The sequence below is a fragment of the Sander vitreus genome, chromosome 18 (genome assembly GCF_031162955.1).
Source record: "Sander vitreus isolate 19-12246 chromosome 18, sanVit1, whole genome shotgun sequence".
Classification (NCBI taxonomy): domain Eukaryota; kingdom Metazoa; phylum Chordata; class Actinopteri; order Perciformes; family Percidae; genus Sander; species Sander vitreus.
In genome coordinates, this window is record NC_135872.1 from 4,860,436 (window position 1) to 4,879,867 (window position 19,432).

The 19,432-nt window shown below is 41.5% G+C and overlaps 1 protein-coding gene across 3 annotated transcripts in view; it reads left to right on the top strand.

Moving 5' to 3' along the window:
- The window catches only part of gtf3c2 (general transcription factor IIIC, polypeptide 2, beta), a 38,197-nt gene that overhangs the window by 14,023 nt on the left and 4,742 nt on the right, over positions 1 to 19,432 (top strand). For all 3 annotated transcript variants that reach the window (XM_078274654.1, XM_078274655.1, XM_078274656.1), the window contains 10 exons: positions 1,216 to 1,327; positions 1,433 to 1,550; positions 8,422 to 8,453; positions 8,626 to 8,755; positions 9,050 to 9,194; positions 14,090 to 14,251; positions 14,354 to 14,432; positions 15,131 to 15,259; positions 15,424 to 15,693; positions 16,290 to 16,397. In XM_078274654.1, coding sequence (XP_078130780.1) covers positions 1,216 to 1,327; positions 1,433 to 1,550; positions 8,422 to 8,453; positions 8,626 to 8,755; positions 9,050 to 9,194; positions 14,090 to 14,251; positions 14,354 to 14,432; positions 15,131 to 15,259; positions 15,424 to 15,693; positions 16,290 to 16,397 — 1,285 coding nt within the window. The remainder of the gene's footprint in view (positions 1 to 1,215; positions 1,328 to 1,432; positions 1,551 to 8,421; positions 8,454 to 8,625; positions 8,756 to 9,049; positions 9,195 to 14,089; positions 14,252 to 14,353; positions 14,433 to 15,130; positions 15,260 to 15,423; positions 15,694 to 16,289; positions 16,398 to 19,432) is intronic.

Below are 19,432 nucleotides of genomic sequence, written 5' to 3' on the forward strand. Positions count from 1 at the left end.
GCTGCACAGTCGACTGATGCATTTGTGTAGAATTGGCAACATCATGGTCGGGAGTTTATTTTTGAGGTATCCAGAGCTATTTCTTAATCAAATCCCTAATCAACCCATCATTGTTCCATCCGCCAAGGACATGTTTTTGGCTCTGCGTCTTTTCGTTTGTCTGTCAGCAGGTTTACAGGAAACTACTGGCCCGATTTTTATTAAACTTGGTGAAAGGGTGTTGCTTGGGCCAATTACCCATTACATTTTGGAGCAGATCCGAATCCCTGGTCATATACACAAATTACTTTTCACTTTCGTTAACAATCCGTACGTTGACCAATATTCCAGTATTATTCCGAATATGACAATATTCCGAATTTGATACAGGTCATGTAAACAGCATATTCTGGTTGGTTATTCCGAATAATAATTTTCCGAAATATAGCATTTTCCGATGAAGACGTGGGATATTCAGGTATTATTCAGGCTTTAGAGGCATTCTTTGGACATGTATATGTATACAGCACATTAGGAATACGCGTCTCAATCAGAGTTTTTACCTCAGGCTTACGGTCAGCTCTGTGCGTTGCTATGGTTGCTGTACACAAACCAACCAGCCAACAGTTTGCGAGGCTGAAGACCCGATAAGAAGGAGAAACACAGCTACTTTTAAACATTATCAAAGACTTGGATATCAACAGGTTTTTTGATATGCGCACACGTCGCTACGGCGACCTTTTCAAGAAGCTGGTTGAAGGAATGAAAGAGGGACGCTGTGTTCGCACGGTCCAACAAGTCCGCCGCCGCTGGTAAACTTTGAAAAAATCATAATTTGCACGGCTACATCTAAACGGGAATATTAGTGGAATATTCACTTTCATCAGCCATGTCAACAGCTTAGTCAGAAGCTTAGGGCAAAAAAACGGAATATTATGTGCATGTAAACGTAGTCATTGCGAGATAAGTCATTTGTGCTGCATTTACGTGGTGTCTGAATAATCGTAACAAATTAATTCCCCATCATATTTTATACCTCACCTGATCCATTTCCTTTGCTCTAGGTTGTCTTTGCAATACTGGAAATCGCTATCAAAGTGTTGTTTAAACAGGCACCCAAGGAGCATTTGAAGGCACCATTGGCCTTGGCGGAGGTCTGTGCTGCTCCCATGTGCCATTCTCGTTTTGTATGATATATTGTAATGCTGTCTCTTTTATTCCCCTCTGTCTCTGCAGACCGGACTTCCAGCCAGCCTTGGCCTATGGCTTGGCCCAGGACAAAGGCTTCATCTGGCAACTGAAGTGGTGTCCTGCTGGAGGCTGGGAGCTTCCCAGCTGTGGCAGAAAGGTGATCCACCAACATGAGTTTTTGAAAGCAATATTTGGTCTGGAATTCTGTGTCAATACGTTAAATACACAATATTAAAACAGTTAAAATCCCCTATTCCCAAAGGCTCCTTTCCTGCCCAGACTGGGCCTTCTGGCAGTTGCCACCTCCACTGGTGTGGTCACCATTTACAGCCTGCCCCACCCTGATGCTCTGCACTCCAACAGGAAGCAAGCTAACTCTGGTAAGACTGTGAAACTTCAGATTTGTTTCAAACGATTCAATTACTTGTATTGTCACAGTGACACAGGCGGTATCATAGTTTTCCTCAACTGTAAAAATGACCAGATTCAAACTCTCCAAAAAAATGAAGCGTGTCCTGTGTTCAGTAGAGGGCAGTGTTGCCTTTTCTAAACCCTGAAGTCAACATGTTGCATACCTGATTCCTGCTGTACAGGACTGCAGTGAAGCTTTTTGGATCATTGTGAAAATGAGCAGCTGGACTATGGATTTGTTCAGATATTGCTAAACCCCAGCCAACCACTCATTTCGACATTAGCTGTACCGCAGTGTGTTCCACACCTCCCTTACTCTATTTCTTCACACACCACAACAGAAGATGACACATTTAACGTGATGCAAACACAATTGTAAGTGACAAATAAGGATGGATTTGTCCTTATTTGTTTACTTGCAGTTTTTTTAATGTGTTTCCGTATCTGCTCACAGACACATCCTTCCATCACTGTCTTAGAAGAGTTTCACTCAGAGTTCCCATTCATATTCTGTCCACTAGAAGGCGAGAATAGAGTCTGAGAATAGCAGGCGCCATAGTGACTTTGAAGCACCATGCACCCCTGCGAGTGATTCTGTGTAATGTGGATCCATTTGTTGGCTCAGACATTCGGAGTTGCCACGAAACTGTAATCAAACACATTTCATATCCAGTGACCAGTTATCTCAAATGTAGCCAGTGAGAGGTGGAAAGAAGAGTCAAAAGAAGCAGGAAATAAGGATTTTGAAGATGTCGACTGTAAAATATAATGTCAGAAATAAAACAATAGTGCAACAAATGGTCATCACAACTTCCTAAAAACCCAGGAAGACGTCTTCTAATTGCTTGTTATGTCCGACCAACATCCAAAAAGCTTTTTTTAAGACACTCGGCTTGCTTTGATATAGAACAGAGGAAAGCAGCAAATGCTCACAACAGAGAAGCTGGAACCAATGAATAGTTGGCATTTCTGATAGACAAAAATGACTTAAACGATTTATTGAATACCAAAGTAGTTGCTAAATCATTTTCTGTGGTCCGACTCATCGCTTTTTGTAATAATTATTTAAACTCCAGTCACATTTCAGACTACAGGCGTTCAAACACAACCCGATGTTACCCCTGATATGTAATCAGTCACTCAGCACCACATCCATCATATCAGACATGGGCTTCAATAACTGGACCGAATCTCGTATTCCATAAAATGACAGTATCCATGGAGACCCCAAGTCTCCTTGTGTGTCTGTGCTCGGGGGTCTATCAAACTGTGCAGCTTTAACAGTTGACTGAAAGACTTAAAAACACACACACACACACACATAATGCTCTTCAGGAATGTGAGTATATGCTGACATTCTAGATGTTGGAGCCTTTGGCCTAGTCCATTCAGATCACTGCGTCAGCTGCCTTTGGAGCTCTGCTGATAGACTGTATGAATGAGATTAATGGCGAGTTTATCGGCCACATCCATCATACACAGAAACCTGTGTGTGTGTGTGTGTGTGTGTGTGTGTGTGTTTTTTTATCTGTCTGTGTCTGCCCAGTGGTACAGGCTAATCTGATTAAAGACTGCACCAGTCTAAGATCATAGCATTTCAGTAAAGCACACATCTCGAAAATTTATATCACAGTCGACACAACCTTCTTACATCCCATTAAGCCTTGTGTTATGAGGCCTATCTTCTCTGTAGCACAGTGTAAAACAAGGGTTGGCTGATATTTGTGCTTGTGGGGTGATGATGAAATTTTTTTCAGTGAAGAATGCTGATATTCCTTGAAATATACCTTTAGAATTTGGCAATTTTCTCCAGAAAAACTAGGGTGTTTTGCTAAAATGTATGTTCTTATCACAGTCTTAAACCGCACCATCATGTTAGTGACAGTTAGTCAGCTAAGGCTCTGATCCCCAACCCAACGGCCGACCGACTGCCTCCCCGAGTTGGGCAACACCGAAGCGACGCTAACTTGAGTGTACGTTCTGTGCGTGCACGAGACATAATACATCTCAATAACAGCAGGCGGCGCTAATCTGTATTGTCGCCCAAAAAATTAAAACCGGCAGCTGGTTGGACGAACTCGTCAAGTGGGTCTGGCTGCTCCCAGACTTTACAACCGAGCCTAATGGCGGCTCGTTCGGAATACAATCTCATATTTTACGAAGATGGTTCACCGAAACGTGTTTCTGAAAACACTGTCGATCAGATCGACAAAGGTCAGTTTAAAAGATTTTCGTCAGATTTTGAGAGGCTCATCCCGCTCGTCATTTCCGGGTTAGCGCTCCACCAATCAGATTGGCCATCGAGTCTGACTGCCCGCCTTCCGATTCAACATGTCAAATCGGCCCAAATGAAGGCCAACGGCTCCTCCGACTGACGACGGCACGGAACACACGAACAGACTCGAGTCACCGACCTCGCCAGACTGTCCAACGGCCGATAATCAGATTGGTGTGTCAGAGCCTTGACACACCAATCAATTCAATGTATGACACTATCAAGAGTCAGTATAGGCAAACACACGACTTCCTCTACTTTGATTTAAGGGAACCATTATAGAGGAGCTTATGCAGAGTCATTCATGTGTTAATATTTAAATTAAATACAGTATATTGGGTAACAACAGACTCCACTATATTACACTTGACTTGGTTTTACAATGAAGAAAGAATTCCAGTCCAGTATGGGCATAAAAAGCCATATAAAACCTGACATTTCCATTCTTTTTTTTTCTCCTTTACCCCATTGCTTCATGGCCCCTGCTTTCCATTTTATTTTGTATCCATGGGTCATTGGGTCCAGCTTCCAAAAAGCTACTCCATCAGCCCCCTTCTTCCAAACATTGCTTATTGGTATTGGATAGAAAGGTTGCAGAGCACTCACATTTGATAATAATAATAATAATAATAATAATTTATTTACTTTATTAATCCTGCAAGGGAAATTACAATGTTTTCACTCTGTTATTATTATACACATTACGCACAGGCCTGAATTACACACACATGCTCAGTACCTATACATGCACTAATGGAGAGATGTCAGAGTGAGGGGGCTGCTCATGGACAGGCGCCACGAGCAGTTGGGGGTTCGGTGTCTCGCTCAAGAGCACCTTGGCAATGCCCAGGAGGTGAACTGGCACCTCTTCAGCTACTTGTCCCCCACCATACTTCCCAACTCCCTACTGACTGAGCTATTGCCGTCTCCTAAACACACACACAGATGACTGCAGAGAGAGGCTTGAACTTAAACTTGGACTTGGACTAATACTGAGCTTTTGAAGGGAATCATCAGTTTTTTGTGATAATTCGCAAATGTTGACATGCTAGAGTAAAATGCAGAATTGAATGATAGATAATACATAAACAAAAATGAATCCAAGGATTCACTATTAAAGCCAAAGACTGTATGTAAGGTAAACATAAACAAAATGGTGTGTCTGTGAAGCTTTATCTAAGAGTAGAAGCACAGTCCCCTCTCGAAAACGAGATGGTGCATCTCAAGGGGTTACTCCTAATAATAAAGACATTTCCTGTCAACATTACCTGAACAATTAAAAAAAAAAAAGAATTCATAAAACCAATTTGGTGATTGCAGGTAGGATGTGTATTTCTGGAGGCTTTCAATAAATAGCTCCGCAGTCACATGTCATTTTGAGCTGCTGACCTGGAGTTTATTTTGCGGGCAGAAAAATACCCTTCATCAGCTCAACTGTACTTGGAGAGCAGACAGGAAATGAATTTTGAACTGACCCCAGAGAGGTGGGGGAGGGATGGAGACGGCAAAGGTACATTTAACCAGTTGAAAAATGACCACTAAATTGTTGTATAGCTTCTTGCTTCTTTTAGACACGATGAGCACTAACTGAATGCAGATGTATTTTACTAGCCTGACAAGCCAGACCCACATCCAGATGTTGGGTCTGGGAACTCACCATTGGCAGGGCTCAATCCGAGGGGCGGGATAAACTGTTGTCTTTCAAATTCTCTCTGCGCACAATAGGATAGCGCTACAGCCAACCGGAGCAACGCTAGTGGATAGATTCAACTTTTGCCGTATCCGGTCGGCAAAACTCCGAACACATCTTCCTTTTTTAAGAATGACTTCAGTGCCGTTCTTCGTTCTTTTCTCAAAGAAAAGCTTAACTCCAAGTCTTCCAGAGTCGCGGCCAAAGACGATTCCAAAGACCGCTGTTCGCCAGCAGCAGCAGCCATCTTCTTTGTTTTCTAGTAGCAGGGAATTCACGTGGAACTGTCGCAACTCTGCCGTCATTATGTTAAGCCCGCCCACCGCCTCTATACACAATGTGATTGGCCTGACTAGAGTTTGGTTTTTCCAGCTCGCAAGCCAACGAATAGTTTCTAGATGGACCGTGTGTGTGTGTGTGTGTGTGTGTGTGTGTGTGTGTGTGTGTGTGTGTGTGTGTGTGTGCGCGTGTGCGTGTGTGTGAGAATTATAAATGGCTTTTGTCTGTCCGGTGACCAGAGTAAATGAGAAGAGGAGGCGGTTAAAGCTGCCGAATTGGAGAAGGAAGGGGGGGGGGGAGACTGCTAGTGAACATAATTTACAACGCCGTCTCTCTCCATCAGACAAGGATCTATAATTGAAATGACAAAGAAGATGCATCACCGAGCCTGTTGTTAGTGTTGGAAGCTATGAATTTTAGGTCTAGTAGCTGACACTTCTTGTATTCCTATTCTGTCAATCGTCAAGGGCTCATTTGGGATTGGTCAGGAGAGGAGGTGGAGGGCGGGGGTCACAGGAAGGCCAAGATAAAGAGCTTTAGTGTGTGCTGTTCTTTAATTTACCACAAGATCCAGTCTGTTATCAGTCTTCAGTCGACGGCAAATGCTTTTAATGCTAAGATTATGTTCAGTTTAGAGCTTAAAGGGTTTGTTGGTAAAGTTGGGTTTATCATTAAAAAACGGGAATCGTTCTCTATGAGGGTAGTCTATATCCACGGCGTTCCACTTCCGAGATTGCTCCGGTGCCGCCGGATGTACCCCTTTCCGGCCGGATTTCCGTTCTGCTTAAGCGCAGACTTATACTATTGTTATTGTTTATTATTGTTTTCAGTGGTGGAAAGTGACTTTTTTAGTCATTTACTCAGCAACTGTACTGAAGTGCAATTTTGAGGTTCTTTACTTGAGTTTTGCATTTTATGCTACTTTATAAATAATAATATTTATATTTATAAATATATTTAATTATATTTTATACTTTTTTTAGAGTTTTTACTCCACTACATTTATTTGATAACTTTAGTTATGGATTATTATTATTACAAAATACAATCAATCCATAAATCATGATGTAATATTATAGATTAAGATACACAGCAGTATGTCAAATGATAAAAAATTAGCTCCACCTTTCCCAGCTGCAACATTAGTGATACTGATAGTGATCGACGACATTCATTTCCAGGATAATCGCTGGAACATCCGCCTCTTTTGCAGAACCATTGTCTCTGCGTCAGTCCGGAGCTTAGCGCCGCCCAAGATGATTGTGATTGGTTTGAAGAAATGCAAACAGCCCAGAGAGTTATTTTTTTCTCCTATCCTGGAATGTACTGTATGTGTGGTGTAGCCAGACCTTACTCCACAGCACTGTAGAGGTAGGACTGGCAGTGCAAGACTACTCACACATTAATGCATCAATAATTATAATCCAATAATATAATGTATATTATTCTGAAATGGGCAGTTATGCAAAATGAGTACTTTTACTTTTGGTATATTTTTATGCTGATACTTTTGTACTTTTACTAAAGGCTTTTACTTGTAACAAGATTATTTTTACACTGCGGTTTTGTAACTTTTTAATAAAAACCAGCACTGGTTGTTTGAATCAATGGTCTATTGACAGGTTTGTCATGTTCCAGGTCATACAATATGGTTAAAAATGGAGAATGATGGACAACCATGTTGGCACCACTTCTTTATTGTGTAATTTTATGGAAAGTAAATGCAGGTATGTTTGTAACTGAGAAGAAAAGAAGAGAGGGATTTATGTCTGAGAAAGAGAGAGGTTGTTAAAAATATGAATTAACACAATATTAATTCTGCAGTCACTCTAGTAACTTGTGTGACTCGTGAGCAGTGTCAGACCTGCAGCTTAGGGTTGTGATCCCATGCTGGATAGCGTGAGTATTTCCACTGGCCGCAAGCTTGGGTTCACTCAGGGTCAGAATGTTGGTCTGGGACAGCTAAAAGATTAGGACTTGATTTAGGACATACCTGCCCTATATAAAAGTATGAGTGTGTGTTGATGGAAGGTGCTGAAGAGTGAGGAGGACACTGTATTGATCTGAACTCTCACTAAACTGGAGGAGGAGAGGAAACTAATGATGGGGAACAGTCTGACACCTTTCTTTTGTTATTGGATTTTACATCTATTAAACACAACAGTGATTGTCAAGGCAGGCAAGACAATTACTTTTGAAGTGGTGCTTAACATCAGTGGTGTAGTCTAATGTATTGCAGTGGGTATACTGTACTGGATATAAATATATTTATTATATATATATATATAGAAAGATGTGCTCTGGTTTATTGGCATTTCTTTAAACCAATCACAATTGTCTTGGGCGGCGATGACAGTGTAGAGCCGAGCCTCTGATCCTCACTGCTCTCATGCTAGTCTTAAGATGTCATTACATACAACTGATGTTGTTTGCAGCAATGGAGGTAAAACAGAACTTGTTGACAAATGACCGCTACACAAATGTTCCACTTTTTGTCCTCTTAAAATGCTCATTGTTATGCTCTTTGCATCCTATGCTTAGTTTTAATTATCAACATTAAACACTTACCATGTGTGATTAATGTTCCTCTCTGTAGGAAAAGACAGCGAACAGTTGCCGATATACCAGGTAAGCTCCTACTAAATTGTTTGTGTGTCCCTTTCTCTATTTTGCCCACCTACACATTAGGTTTTGAAATACATGATGTATATGACAGTGAACAACTGGAAAATATCCAACCCTGCTGTTTACATCGTTGCTGCAGTGACATTTGTTTGTTCCTCCCTCTTGCTTTGTGCAGGCACGAGGAGTGTTAACACTGAAGCTGGGCTCCTTCAAAGCCCCTCGCCATCAGAGGAGTGGACAAGTCCTGTCTATGGATTGGTTGCCTCAAAAGCCACACAATATAATAGCTATTGGATTTTATGATGGTATGAATTGATTTCTTGGAGATGTTTCCTGATAAATTGGTTCAGTGTTTGAAAGAACAAACGCATGCAGAGTCTAAATCGCCCCAGTTTCATCTGTATGCCTCTTTATTCTTGTCACTGATGATAACCTTTAAAACTGTTATTTTTTCTACAGATAGCACTTACCTACTCCATGAACTTGTTGCTCTACATTATTTTCCAGATGATTTATCCTTATTTGTGTCCTTTTGCAAGTTAAAAGAAACCAAGTGTATCGTCTTGTGTGTTACATTCTCTCTCTCTCTCTCTCTCCAGGTGTAGTAGGTCTTTGGGATCTTTCCACCAAGTCTTCGCTGTTGCGGGTGCGAGAGCCAGGCGAGTCACTCAGCCTGCTGCCCTATCGATGCCTCCTGGCTCACGACCACGCCGTCCGGGCCCTGGCCTTCTGTCCCGCATCCAGGTAGACACGGTCGCATCTGAACCTCATCTGTATGCTGATGCTGCATTTACATCATGTCACATTTATATCATTAGCCACAGGGTTTCCGAGGGGTCTTAAGAACTCTAAAAAAGTCTAAAATTTAAAAATCAAGATGTTAGGCCTTAAAAGGTCTTAAGCTGCAGACACAGTGACCAGACGCCCGACCCTCGGCAGAAAAGGCAGTTGGACTGATCAGTCTCCCCGAGTTGGTCAAAAAAGTGCCTCGGAACACACCAAAGCGACGAGACGTGATACGTCTCCATAACAGCAAGTGGCGCTAATCTGTATTGTCGCCCAAAAATGAAAACCGGCAGCTGATTGGATGAACGCATCACGTGGGTCTGGTTTCTCCGGAAATTTAAAGCCAGACTGTCATGGCGGCTTGTTCAGAATACGATCTCATATTGTACTAAAATAGTTCACCGAAACGTGTTTCTGAAAACATTTTAAGTGAGAAATAGGCCGTGCAGTTGCTGAATCTGTCTTCATTTCAGATCGACAAAGGTCAGTTTAAAAGATTTTCAGATTTTGAGAGACTCTAGTCACGCTCATTCCGCTCCCCGTTTTCAGGTTAGCACTCTTCCAATCAGATGGGTCATATGAATCCGACTGCCGGCAGTGCCCGCCCCGCCCCGCCGATTATACATGTCAAATCGGCCAAAATGAAGGCCGACGGCCCCTCGGACGGACGACGGCATGGAACACACCGAACAGACTCGAGTCACCGACATCGCCAGACTGTCCACCAGCCGATTATCAGCTCTGTGTGTCAGCGCCTTAAAAGGCATACTATGTAACTTTTCCCTCTTCGGTCCCCCTACAGGTTGTCTCATTGGAACTACAGCTCACTTGAGCTCCACGACAGTGACATTTTTACAGGCCTTTATTTCTGCAAGCGTTTTCCACCAATCAGAACACTGCATACTACAACAACGTTTCTGTAATCACAGACTTTAACCATCACTCCTCAGTGAACTGCCTCCTAGTCTGAGATCATTTTCTAGTTAAAGAGCCAGTTATCATTATGGAGTTTCCATGTTTTTTAGGAGTTTGCTCACACTAATACATGTAAAGAATATAGCATTGATTTAGTAAGAAAGTGAAAATATCAAAAAAGAATAGGCGTTATTAGGTATAAATACATTTTATTTTCTTTATTTGAAAGTCCGGCCCCCAGAGTGTCTGCTTAGAGAAATTCTGGCCCTTGGAAAAATGTAGTTGATGACCCCTGATCTACAAGCTTTACTCAGTCTGCAGATAAAATATTGTGACATCAGGATCATTTATCTTGCAACCACTCAGCTTGTCACTCCATAATATAGAATTTGGATTGATGGATATTGCATGCTTATGAGAGTAATGACAAGTGTATGTTATATAATGTTATATGACCATGTCAATCTGTTAGAAGTTAATGGGGTTTTAAAATGGATTAGGAGCATAAATTGTCTCAAAAAAAGCATTAGCCTGCAAGCCTTACAGCAGCCTCAAGTAGATTTGAATTCACAAGCACACCCAGGTGGTTATGGTGGTTGTTCACACAAGTGGGCAAATCAAGTTTATTTCTTTTTTTTAACCCACACTCATGGAAATCATGGAAAGCCTTGGGAAGGAACACAGACGGGAGAATGGATTTTCAGTTTATTTGTTTATCTTTGTCATTTATTTCCTCCATCTACTTGAGTTTGGCAGTTTTATTCACAGCCAATTATAAGGTGTGGGTTTTTTTTGTTTTTTTTTGGGGGGGGGGTGTAAAAGGCAGCTCTGGTACTTGCAGCGAAAGGTAGTACAATAAATCTTGAAAGCTGAAAACCGTGCTTAGGTTTTGCAGACATACCCTTGGACCATTGTATTCAGGCACTAATTCAAAATGTAGGGTACAAGGCCAGGCATGCAGCCACGTACTTTTTAAGCTGGCACCATTCACATAAGGTGACCTCACTTATCTCTCTGGTAGTCAACACCAAATCTAACCTGCAGCCTTTCTGAGCTTAGATGGCCTCGAGTAAGATCTTCCCTAAATAACTTCCTGCTAGGAATAACTCCTTCAGAGAATACAGCCCAAACTACAGGGGGGGAAAACTTGACTTTGATTCGGATAAACTTCTTGTTCAATTCTCTAGATGCGAGTACGTCCTAAATTCTACATGTATATGACTGACTATGGTGAACACCGACTGGCCAATATCAGTGTGGAATAAAAGGTCATAGCTCAACATTTCACTAAAACCTTCGAAAAGACAGTTTCATCCCTCTGAAGTTTTTCTCCGCCGATATTGGCCACTCACGGTGTCATCTACCTCTGATATTAGGGAGTTTTCCCCCTGTAGAATTGTATTGTAGTCTGTAACATTCGTGTTAAGAACAAAAATCTGCATTATCATCTTTTAAGGTGGTGACAACCCACCTAAAAAAATATTATCATTTGGCTTTTGGTGTAATGTGATGTAAGTCAGTTATTAGAAACATGCTGAGATCACAATTCTAGGAGAAATGCTGGAAAATTACTTTTGAGAAAAACTAAATGCGTATTGACCATTGGCTCCAAATATGAGATGTCAGCATCAGCCTTTAAATCTCTGCTGATGCTGTCCTACATCAGTTTTAATCTTATGCATTAGTTCAACAGGGTTTGAGCCAGAGCACTCCATTGCAACAACGACCCCTTTAAAACCTAAAATGTCCCGTCATTACAACTTCTCCGTCCCCAATTGTCCCCCATAAAACCGAGGGCATCAATGCTGTTAGCAGGCCTCTCCATCTCCAGCTCCATCACCGTTTATTTTGTGAGTTAGTCAAACTACAAATTGAATCTGTTGGCTGTGATGGCGTGCATTAAAAAGTTAGTGAGGATTTCTTGTTTGTGACGAGTCTGTCTAGTCAGATAAAAGTAACCCTCAGTTGTACTTTTAAGTACATCCATCCATCATCTGTAGTGCTTATCCCGTTCTGGGTCGCGACAGGGCTGGAGCCGATCCCAGCTGACATTGGGCAAAAGGCGGGGTACACCCTGGACAGGTCGGCAGACTATCACAGGGCTGACACAGGCAGACATACCACCATTCACGTCGACGGGCAATTCAGAGTCAACAATTAACCTAAACTGCATGTCTTTGGACTGCGGGAGGAAGCCTAAAACCCGGAGAAATGCCACGCTAACACAGGGAGAATACAATATGCAAACTCCACAAAGAAGGGCCTGCCCACTTTAAGTAGATCTCTGTAATATTTGTTATATTATCTCCGGACATTCAAAGCTGAGAGCTGCCAGCAGGATCAGTTTAGATCACATCTGATATATTCAGCTTTAACGTGACTTACTAGCACTCTGTCATTTTTACCAATACCGGAAAACTATTTTTAGTTAGCCTACCCCACTAATGGAGATATTACCTCTAAATATGAACTACAGTAGATTCGGTCAGATTTTCTATATACAGATGAACTTTCAAGTAAAGTTCTGATTCAATTACTGTATTTGTCAAGTCCTGATGTAAGGGGACACTTCTCATTTTTCCTCCAGATGATTTTAGAATTTGTAAAATTCTTATTTTATTCATGTATTTCAAAAAATATGAATTGATACGTATTTTGTAGTACTTGCACTGCTTTTACATTATTGTTTATTGGCTCCCTTGGATGGAGCAGTTACAAAGAAGTACTAATGGGCCCATTTGGCCCCCTCCTAAACAGTCCTGACTCAAACACGCTATAGCTTTGTATTCATATTGCATGCCTGAAGCTTATATACTCTCTAGGTAACTAATGTTCATCTCTGGGCAGATCTGAGACTAATTTGATGAACAGCCATGTTCTTCTCTCCATTATTTATCATTTGCTGTGTTTGTGCTTCACACATTTAAGTGGATTTTCTGTATAGGCAGATGTAGAAGGTATTAACCTAAAGTCGAACCACGTAGGTGAATACGAAGATTAATCCTCCAGAGAAAGTCGCCCTCCTGGCAGACACTCGAGAGGACACATATCTTGTCTGGATCACTGCTTTTTAATTACACAGCCATGTTGAAAGAGATATAACGTCCCCTCTCTCTCTCTCTCTCTCTCTCTCTCTCTGTTCCACTTCTACTTTTCTTCTCTTTTTCTTACCCGAACAGTTTGTCACCTTTTCTCTCCACATTCAATTTTTGTTGCAATGAAATGTGTCTGTATTGATTGCTCTGTCTTCATTTGTTTTATGGAAGACACCACTGTCCGATTTGATCAACGTAAGGGGGATGATGCATTCCAGTTCTGCCTTGCATTACAAGTAAATTCACATATTCAGTTGAGCCAATATATTTGCTCATCCCAGACATATTGTGTATCGACGTATACTGTATACCAGCCGATAAACAACAAGGAATTCATGTACAAAAGAAGATAGAAGATATGTTTTGAATGTTGCAAAACGTTACCTTTTAATAAAATGAGAGATTTCGGGCACCTGAGTAGCTCGCCTGTTGGAGCGCGTGCCCATATATAGAGGTTTACTCCTCGACGCGGCGGCCACAGGTTCGACTCCGGCCTGAGGCCCTTTTGCTGCATGTCATCCCCCCTCTCTCTCCCCTTACATGTCTTCAGCTGTCCTATAAATAAAGGCCTAAAATGCCCAAAAATAATCTTAAAGAAAGAAGAGAGATTTCTCCGGGTTTGAACATTGTTGGAAACATTTGGGATAATGTAAGCACACAGCTCAACAAAATATATAACATAATAAAGGTCAACTCATTTGAGACATACTGTACCTTTTTAAAAATGTTAACTCCCAGATACCAATCTTGGATTTTTGAAATGCTGTTTAAGTCGGCCAACTGCTAACATGTCTTCAATATAAAATGGACACAGACAACAAGCTCTTTCTCTTTTTCTCCCAGATACCTGTTGGTGACAGCTGGAGAAGACCGCTATGTGAAGACATGGGATCTGAGGAGGCTCCATGATCCCATCACTGTGCAGAAACGCTATCTGACCAATGAGATCTATTGGCCGCTGAATGCACCTGGCATCCTTTTGGCCCAGGAGAACGCCTATGCACCGTGAGACAGCCTCTCTGTTTTTCCCTGTCATAATGTCCACAGAGTAACTGCTATAGAAGGACATCTGTAATGTGTCATACCATGATTCTTTTTTTTATTTAGGTATGCTTCACAGGGAGTGCATTACTTTGACCATAACATGCGCACCATCTTCACAATTCCTCGGACAGGCACTGTGTGGGTGAGTGTGCTGTAATCTTCATCGCCATTGACGTCCTGTAAATCAGCCATGGAGCACAAGATAGATTCATAACACACACTTTAGACCATAAGGTCAGGGGTGTCGGACTGGGGGGGGGGGGAATGGGACGAAGTACCCAGGGCCCTCGTGTGAGGAGGGCCTAAAAAGATGCTAGAATGAATAGCTGTGGGTCCAGGGAGGGGGCCCATAAAGAATGCCTTTTTACAGGGCCCAGAATGTTGTGCTACACCCCTGCACAAGGTAGTTTATTAATGTACATGGGACCAGAACACCTTAGCCAGTTTTGGCCCAGACCATAAAATGATAAGGCTGGCATTATTCTGTATTTTTCTTATTGTCAAATCTGCCATGAAAATACCAAAACTAACTAGCTTTGTGTGCATTAGCTCCTCTCAATACTTTTCTGACTTCCCTGCATTGTCTGTGGCACTTAGACCCAAGCCCACTGGTTCCTACTGAAGACATACATCAAAAACAGCTTATAAATCTCACTCAGTTTATAATATGTACGACTTCAATCTTTGTACGTTACAGTGCAATTCTTAGTAAAAATCTAGACAATTATTCTACATTGTATGCAAATTGCTATTGTCAGCAAAGTCCCAAACAAAACAGTCATACAAAGGGACATAACTGATGTTTTAAAGCTGATAATCTTTTTTTCTGTTTCACTGCAGTCCTTGTCTTACACTGACTGGATGAACAGTGTGGCGACAGCAGACAGCTTTGGTGAGGTGATCTTCTCCCTGTTACCTCAGATATGCTTCACTCCTCAATACCTCAAACGCACGTTAGAGAGACGTTTTGTAAGTTTACTATTCATATTTGTTGTAATCTGATGTTAGGTTGCTGCCAAAACCTTCATTTTACAATTTAGCGAATGATTTTCAGAGAAGTTGCACTACTGTATTTGTTAAAAGGATCTGAAGACAGGCTAACAGTCCTTGTTCCCCTGACACTGTGTCTTCAGCCTGTCTACATTACAACTCTGTTGGCTCATGATACAAGTGAAGAAGAGAATCAAGAGATGGGAGGAGTGGAGGACGGACATGCTGTTGAAGAGAAGGAAGGAGGAGAGACAGAAGGACCGGATGCTGAATCTGAAGGAGGGAATGAAAACGATAATAGAAATGGGGGAGGTGGAGAAAGAGGTAGAAAGGATGAAGGTCCTCCTCTGCGTTTCCAGACGTACAAAGAGGCTGTGAAGAGATACTGCCTCCTCCATACAGACTTTAATATGGTGGGTAGTTTCAGAAGCATACACACAAAGCATTGATGCCTGCCCACATTTGTAGCCTTGTTTACTTTCTGCTAAAAATCAGTCTTCAACAGCCCTCTCTTGTTTAAAGTCTGTTTCCCTTTTGACCATTGTGTAAAAACAGGTTTTGTTATTTATGTAAAAACGTGGGTATCGTCAGGTCTAGTATAAAAAAGATTTCAATTGATACCCAACCCAGGTTTAGGAAACAATTATTAATTTTTTTGGGCATTTTGTGTAATTTTTTTTCTGTCTTACAGTATGTTTCCTTTTTTATCTTAATTTGTATCCAGGTGAAAAGCTGTTGAAATTGCATTTAGACTCCAAATCTCAAATATGGGGTGTAATGGTACATAGAAGTCACGGTTCATACCCCGGTTTAGGAGTCACTATTCGATGCGAGTTCGGTACAGCGGGAAAAAAACCCAAATGAATAAGGATGCGTTTCTTTTCATTTATTTTATTATCAACAGACAACAGTTCAAACCCTCTCGCTGGGGACTAAGCTATAATTTTTTTCCCCCTGGCAACCTTTTTTTAAACTCACACATATACTGTACATGTCACCCGACTTCCAGCGGACCTTCAAAGGAAGCGAGAACCAAGCTGTGTGGAAACACATGAAAGACACTGAGCTGAAGAGAAAGCTGAACCTGGATGAGTTGCCTATAGCTGCACTACACAAGGTATCCACACACACACACACACACACACACACACACACACACACACACACTTGGCTGGTGAGTGAAGCAAATCTACCAGTCACTTGCATATTTTAGCAGCATTTGGCTAGTAGATGTAATTTTGGACCACACACACACGCACAGGCGTGCAGATATGATCAGACTCCTGCTTCAACACAATGTAAGGAAGGAGAGTCGAGAAAGAAGCAGGTGAGAGAGGGAAGAAGAGCCTCCTCCCCGTTCTTTCTCCTCCTCTGATGGGCAGATATAAAGGCAGGCTGAATGTAATGATGTGTAAAATGAGAAAAATGTCACCCTCGGTGGATGGAGGGAGTGGGGGAAATGAAAAGCAGCCATTTGAGGATTTGATGTGTTTAATTTTAAGAGGGCCAGAGTGGAGGGGGTTGCTGTGCCCTGTGGGTTGAGATGATGGACGGGCACTTTATGGGACAATCTCCAAAACAAAACACCACTGGGTTTCTGACTGGCTTTTTGTCTGAAGGGGATAAATGGATTAGTAAGAGGAAAAGACACACTCGGGTAGAGAAAGATAGATAAATAAATAAATAAATAAAAGAAGAGTCACACCAGGAGGATTTATAGTGATGAAGAAAGAGGGATAGATGAGCGTCAGTAAAGAAAGGAAGAAGGTGGCAGTGATGATTGACTCGCTGAGAGCTACAGCTGAGTCATTCACAGGACGGGAGAGTGGACAAACAAAACGACGTGAATAAAAGTATTATTAGTTTATAATAACAATAACTCAAGTAGAAGTAAAAGTAGTCTAGCAAAGCTGACATGATATGTGGAGTCCCTCAGGGATCAATACTCCATTGCTCTTCAGCTTGTACACGTTGGCTCAATGCGACATCTTCCACAAACACATTACGCTGATGACACAGAGTTGATGACACAGAGTTATACCTGTCGTTGTTCTTGAGGCTTAAATGGATAATATGAGGTACTTATCTATGGTAGGTGTTAGGGGTGCACCGATCCGATATTAAGATCGGATATCGGCCCGATATCGACAAAATAGCTGGATCGGGGATCGGAAGAATTAACAGATCCATGGTCCGATCCAGTTTTGTTTTTTTTCCCCCTCCGTCGCAGCACTGGGACCCCTGTTAACTACGTACCCTTCTCACTCATGGTAGTAACTTTATAACACAACAATTAATAACCCACAACTAACTTTCTTTAAAAGGATAAAACCCCATAGCACATAACAATTTGTGACTTAAATAGTTTCTAACACTAATAATTTTACATTTACAAATGTAGCTACGCCGCCGAACGGCATGTTGGGTAACATTATAGCTGCTAGCTAGCCAGGTAATATAACAGTCTGTTAAGCTGGGAGAGGCTCCGGTCACTACTGCACATTCAAGAACAGAGAAGAAAGTTGGAGGATGAAGAAAGACCGGAGATACACCAGAACAACGTATGCTCAAGAGAGGAGCCGTCTGTTGTTGCAAAATCGGACATAATTTAGCCACCGTCGCTCTAACGTTACTCGGCCGTACTAACGTTACCATGCTAACGTTACAGTGCTAACGTTAAAGACTTGTCACTTCAAGCATGCAGCAGAGCAACATTATGAACGCAATCCAACTACGGTCCCGCTACAGACCGTTGAGAAAGACGGGTTCAGAGCAATGATTAAAACACTGGATTTAAGATGCCTTGCCTCGCTGAAATACGTCCGCCAACCTACAAACATTATTCAAACAGCGAAGGAGGCTGACAGCGGAGCTACGTTCAGTCGCCCACTACAACCACACTACAACCTAACTCACCTGTGGCCAAGGCAGTGTTTATACAACTAGCTTACAACTATTTTGTTTTGAAAGGGAAACAATGTTAAAGTTGTTTGTATGTGTATTCATTCGATTTGAGTTTATTTTACTACTTTGCAGTTTGCAGAAAAAAAAGTAGTTCAGATTCTGTAACTGTTTGATGGATTCTCCTTCATATAACGTTATATAATGTTGATGAGCCAAGCAAACCCTTTAGTAATCAAAGCTTTTAGTAAACATGATGACATTAAAATGTTTTTGTGATATTCTATGTACTCCTGACAGTAGAATAAGCCATTATAAACCTATATAAAGGCCCATTATTGTTATTTATTTAAATTTATTTTAAGAAGTTTGATTACATTATATTTTCAATTTGAATGCACAATTGTTTTTTTAAATAACAAATAAATAAGAATTCAATACATTACATCTATGTTATTTTGTCTTAGTTAGGAAAGTAATGTTTAGTTAGGAAAGTCTGGTGTCTTTAGTCTCTTCCACATGGTGGAAGGAAGGTATAAGGTGCAAAAGGTATACAGTTTATTATTAATTCAACAACAGTATCGGATCGGTATCGGGTATCGACAGATACACAAAGCCCTGGCATCGGTATCAGTATTGGGACTGAAAAAGTCGGATCAGTGCATCCCTAGTAGGTGTATTACGTAGAGATGGGTACTGAAAACTCGGTTTGTAATTGACCGGTATTTCCCCGGAACGAATGACAACGCAGATTTCAGTGCCTCATTACCGTGCCACTTAAATACCTGCGTTTCACTCTGGTTCTTCCGAAACGGACGTTACAGGCAACAGAAGCATCACTGCATGTGACGCTAGTTAACACTACACTTGGCAGCAGGTAATGTTTGTCTACCGTTAGCTATTAGCTGCTTAAAGAAAGATACATAGTCTTTTTTGTCCACTGGGGAAATTTGTTTTCAGTCTGTACAGATGCAGATATACATACATACACATACAGTAAACATTGACACACAGAAAAACGGTTAAAATGCTTAAAGCTAAACGTTTTTAAACTGTGGCTGTATTTTATTGTTATTAAAGGGATAGTTAGGATTTTTTGAAGTGTGGTTGTACGAGCTACTTCTCCATAGTCAGTGTATTATGTACAGTAGATGACGGTCGGCACACCCCAGTTTAGAGAAGCAGACCAAAGTGCCGACACGGAAACTATGCAACGTACTGCTGTGGACCAGGGCAGCAGCTAAACACATT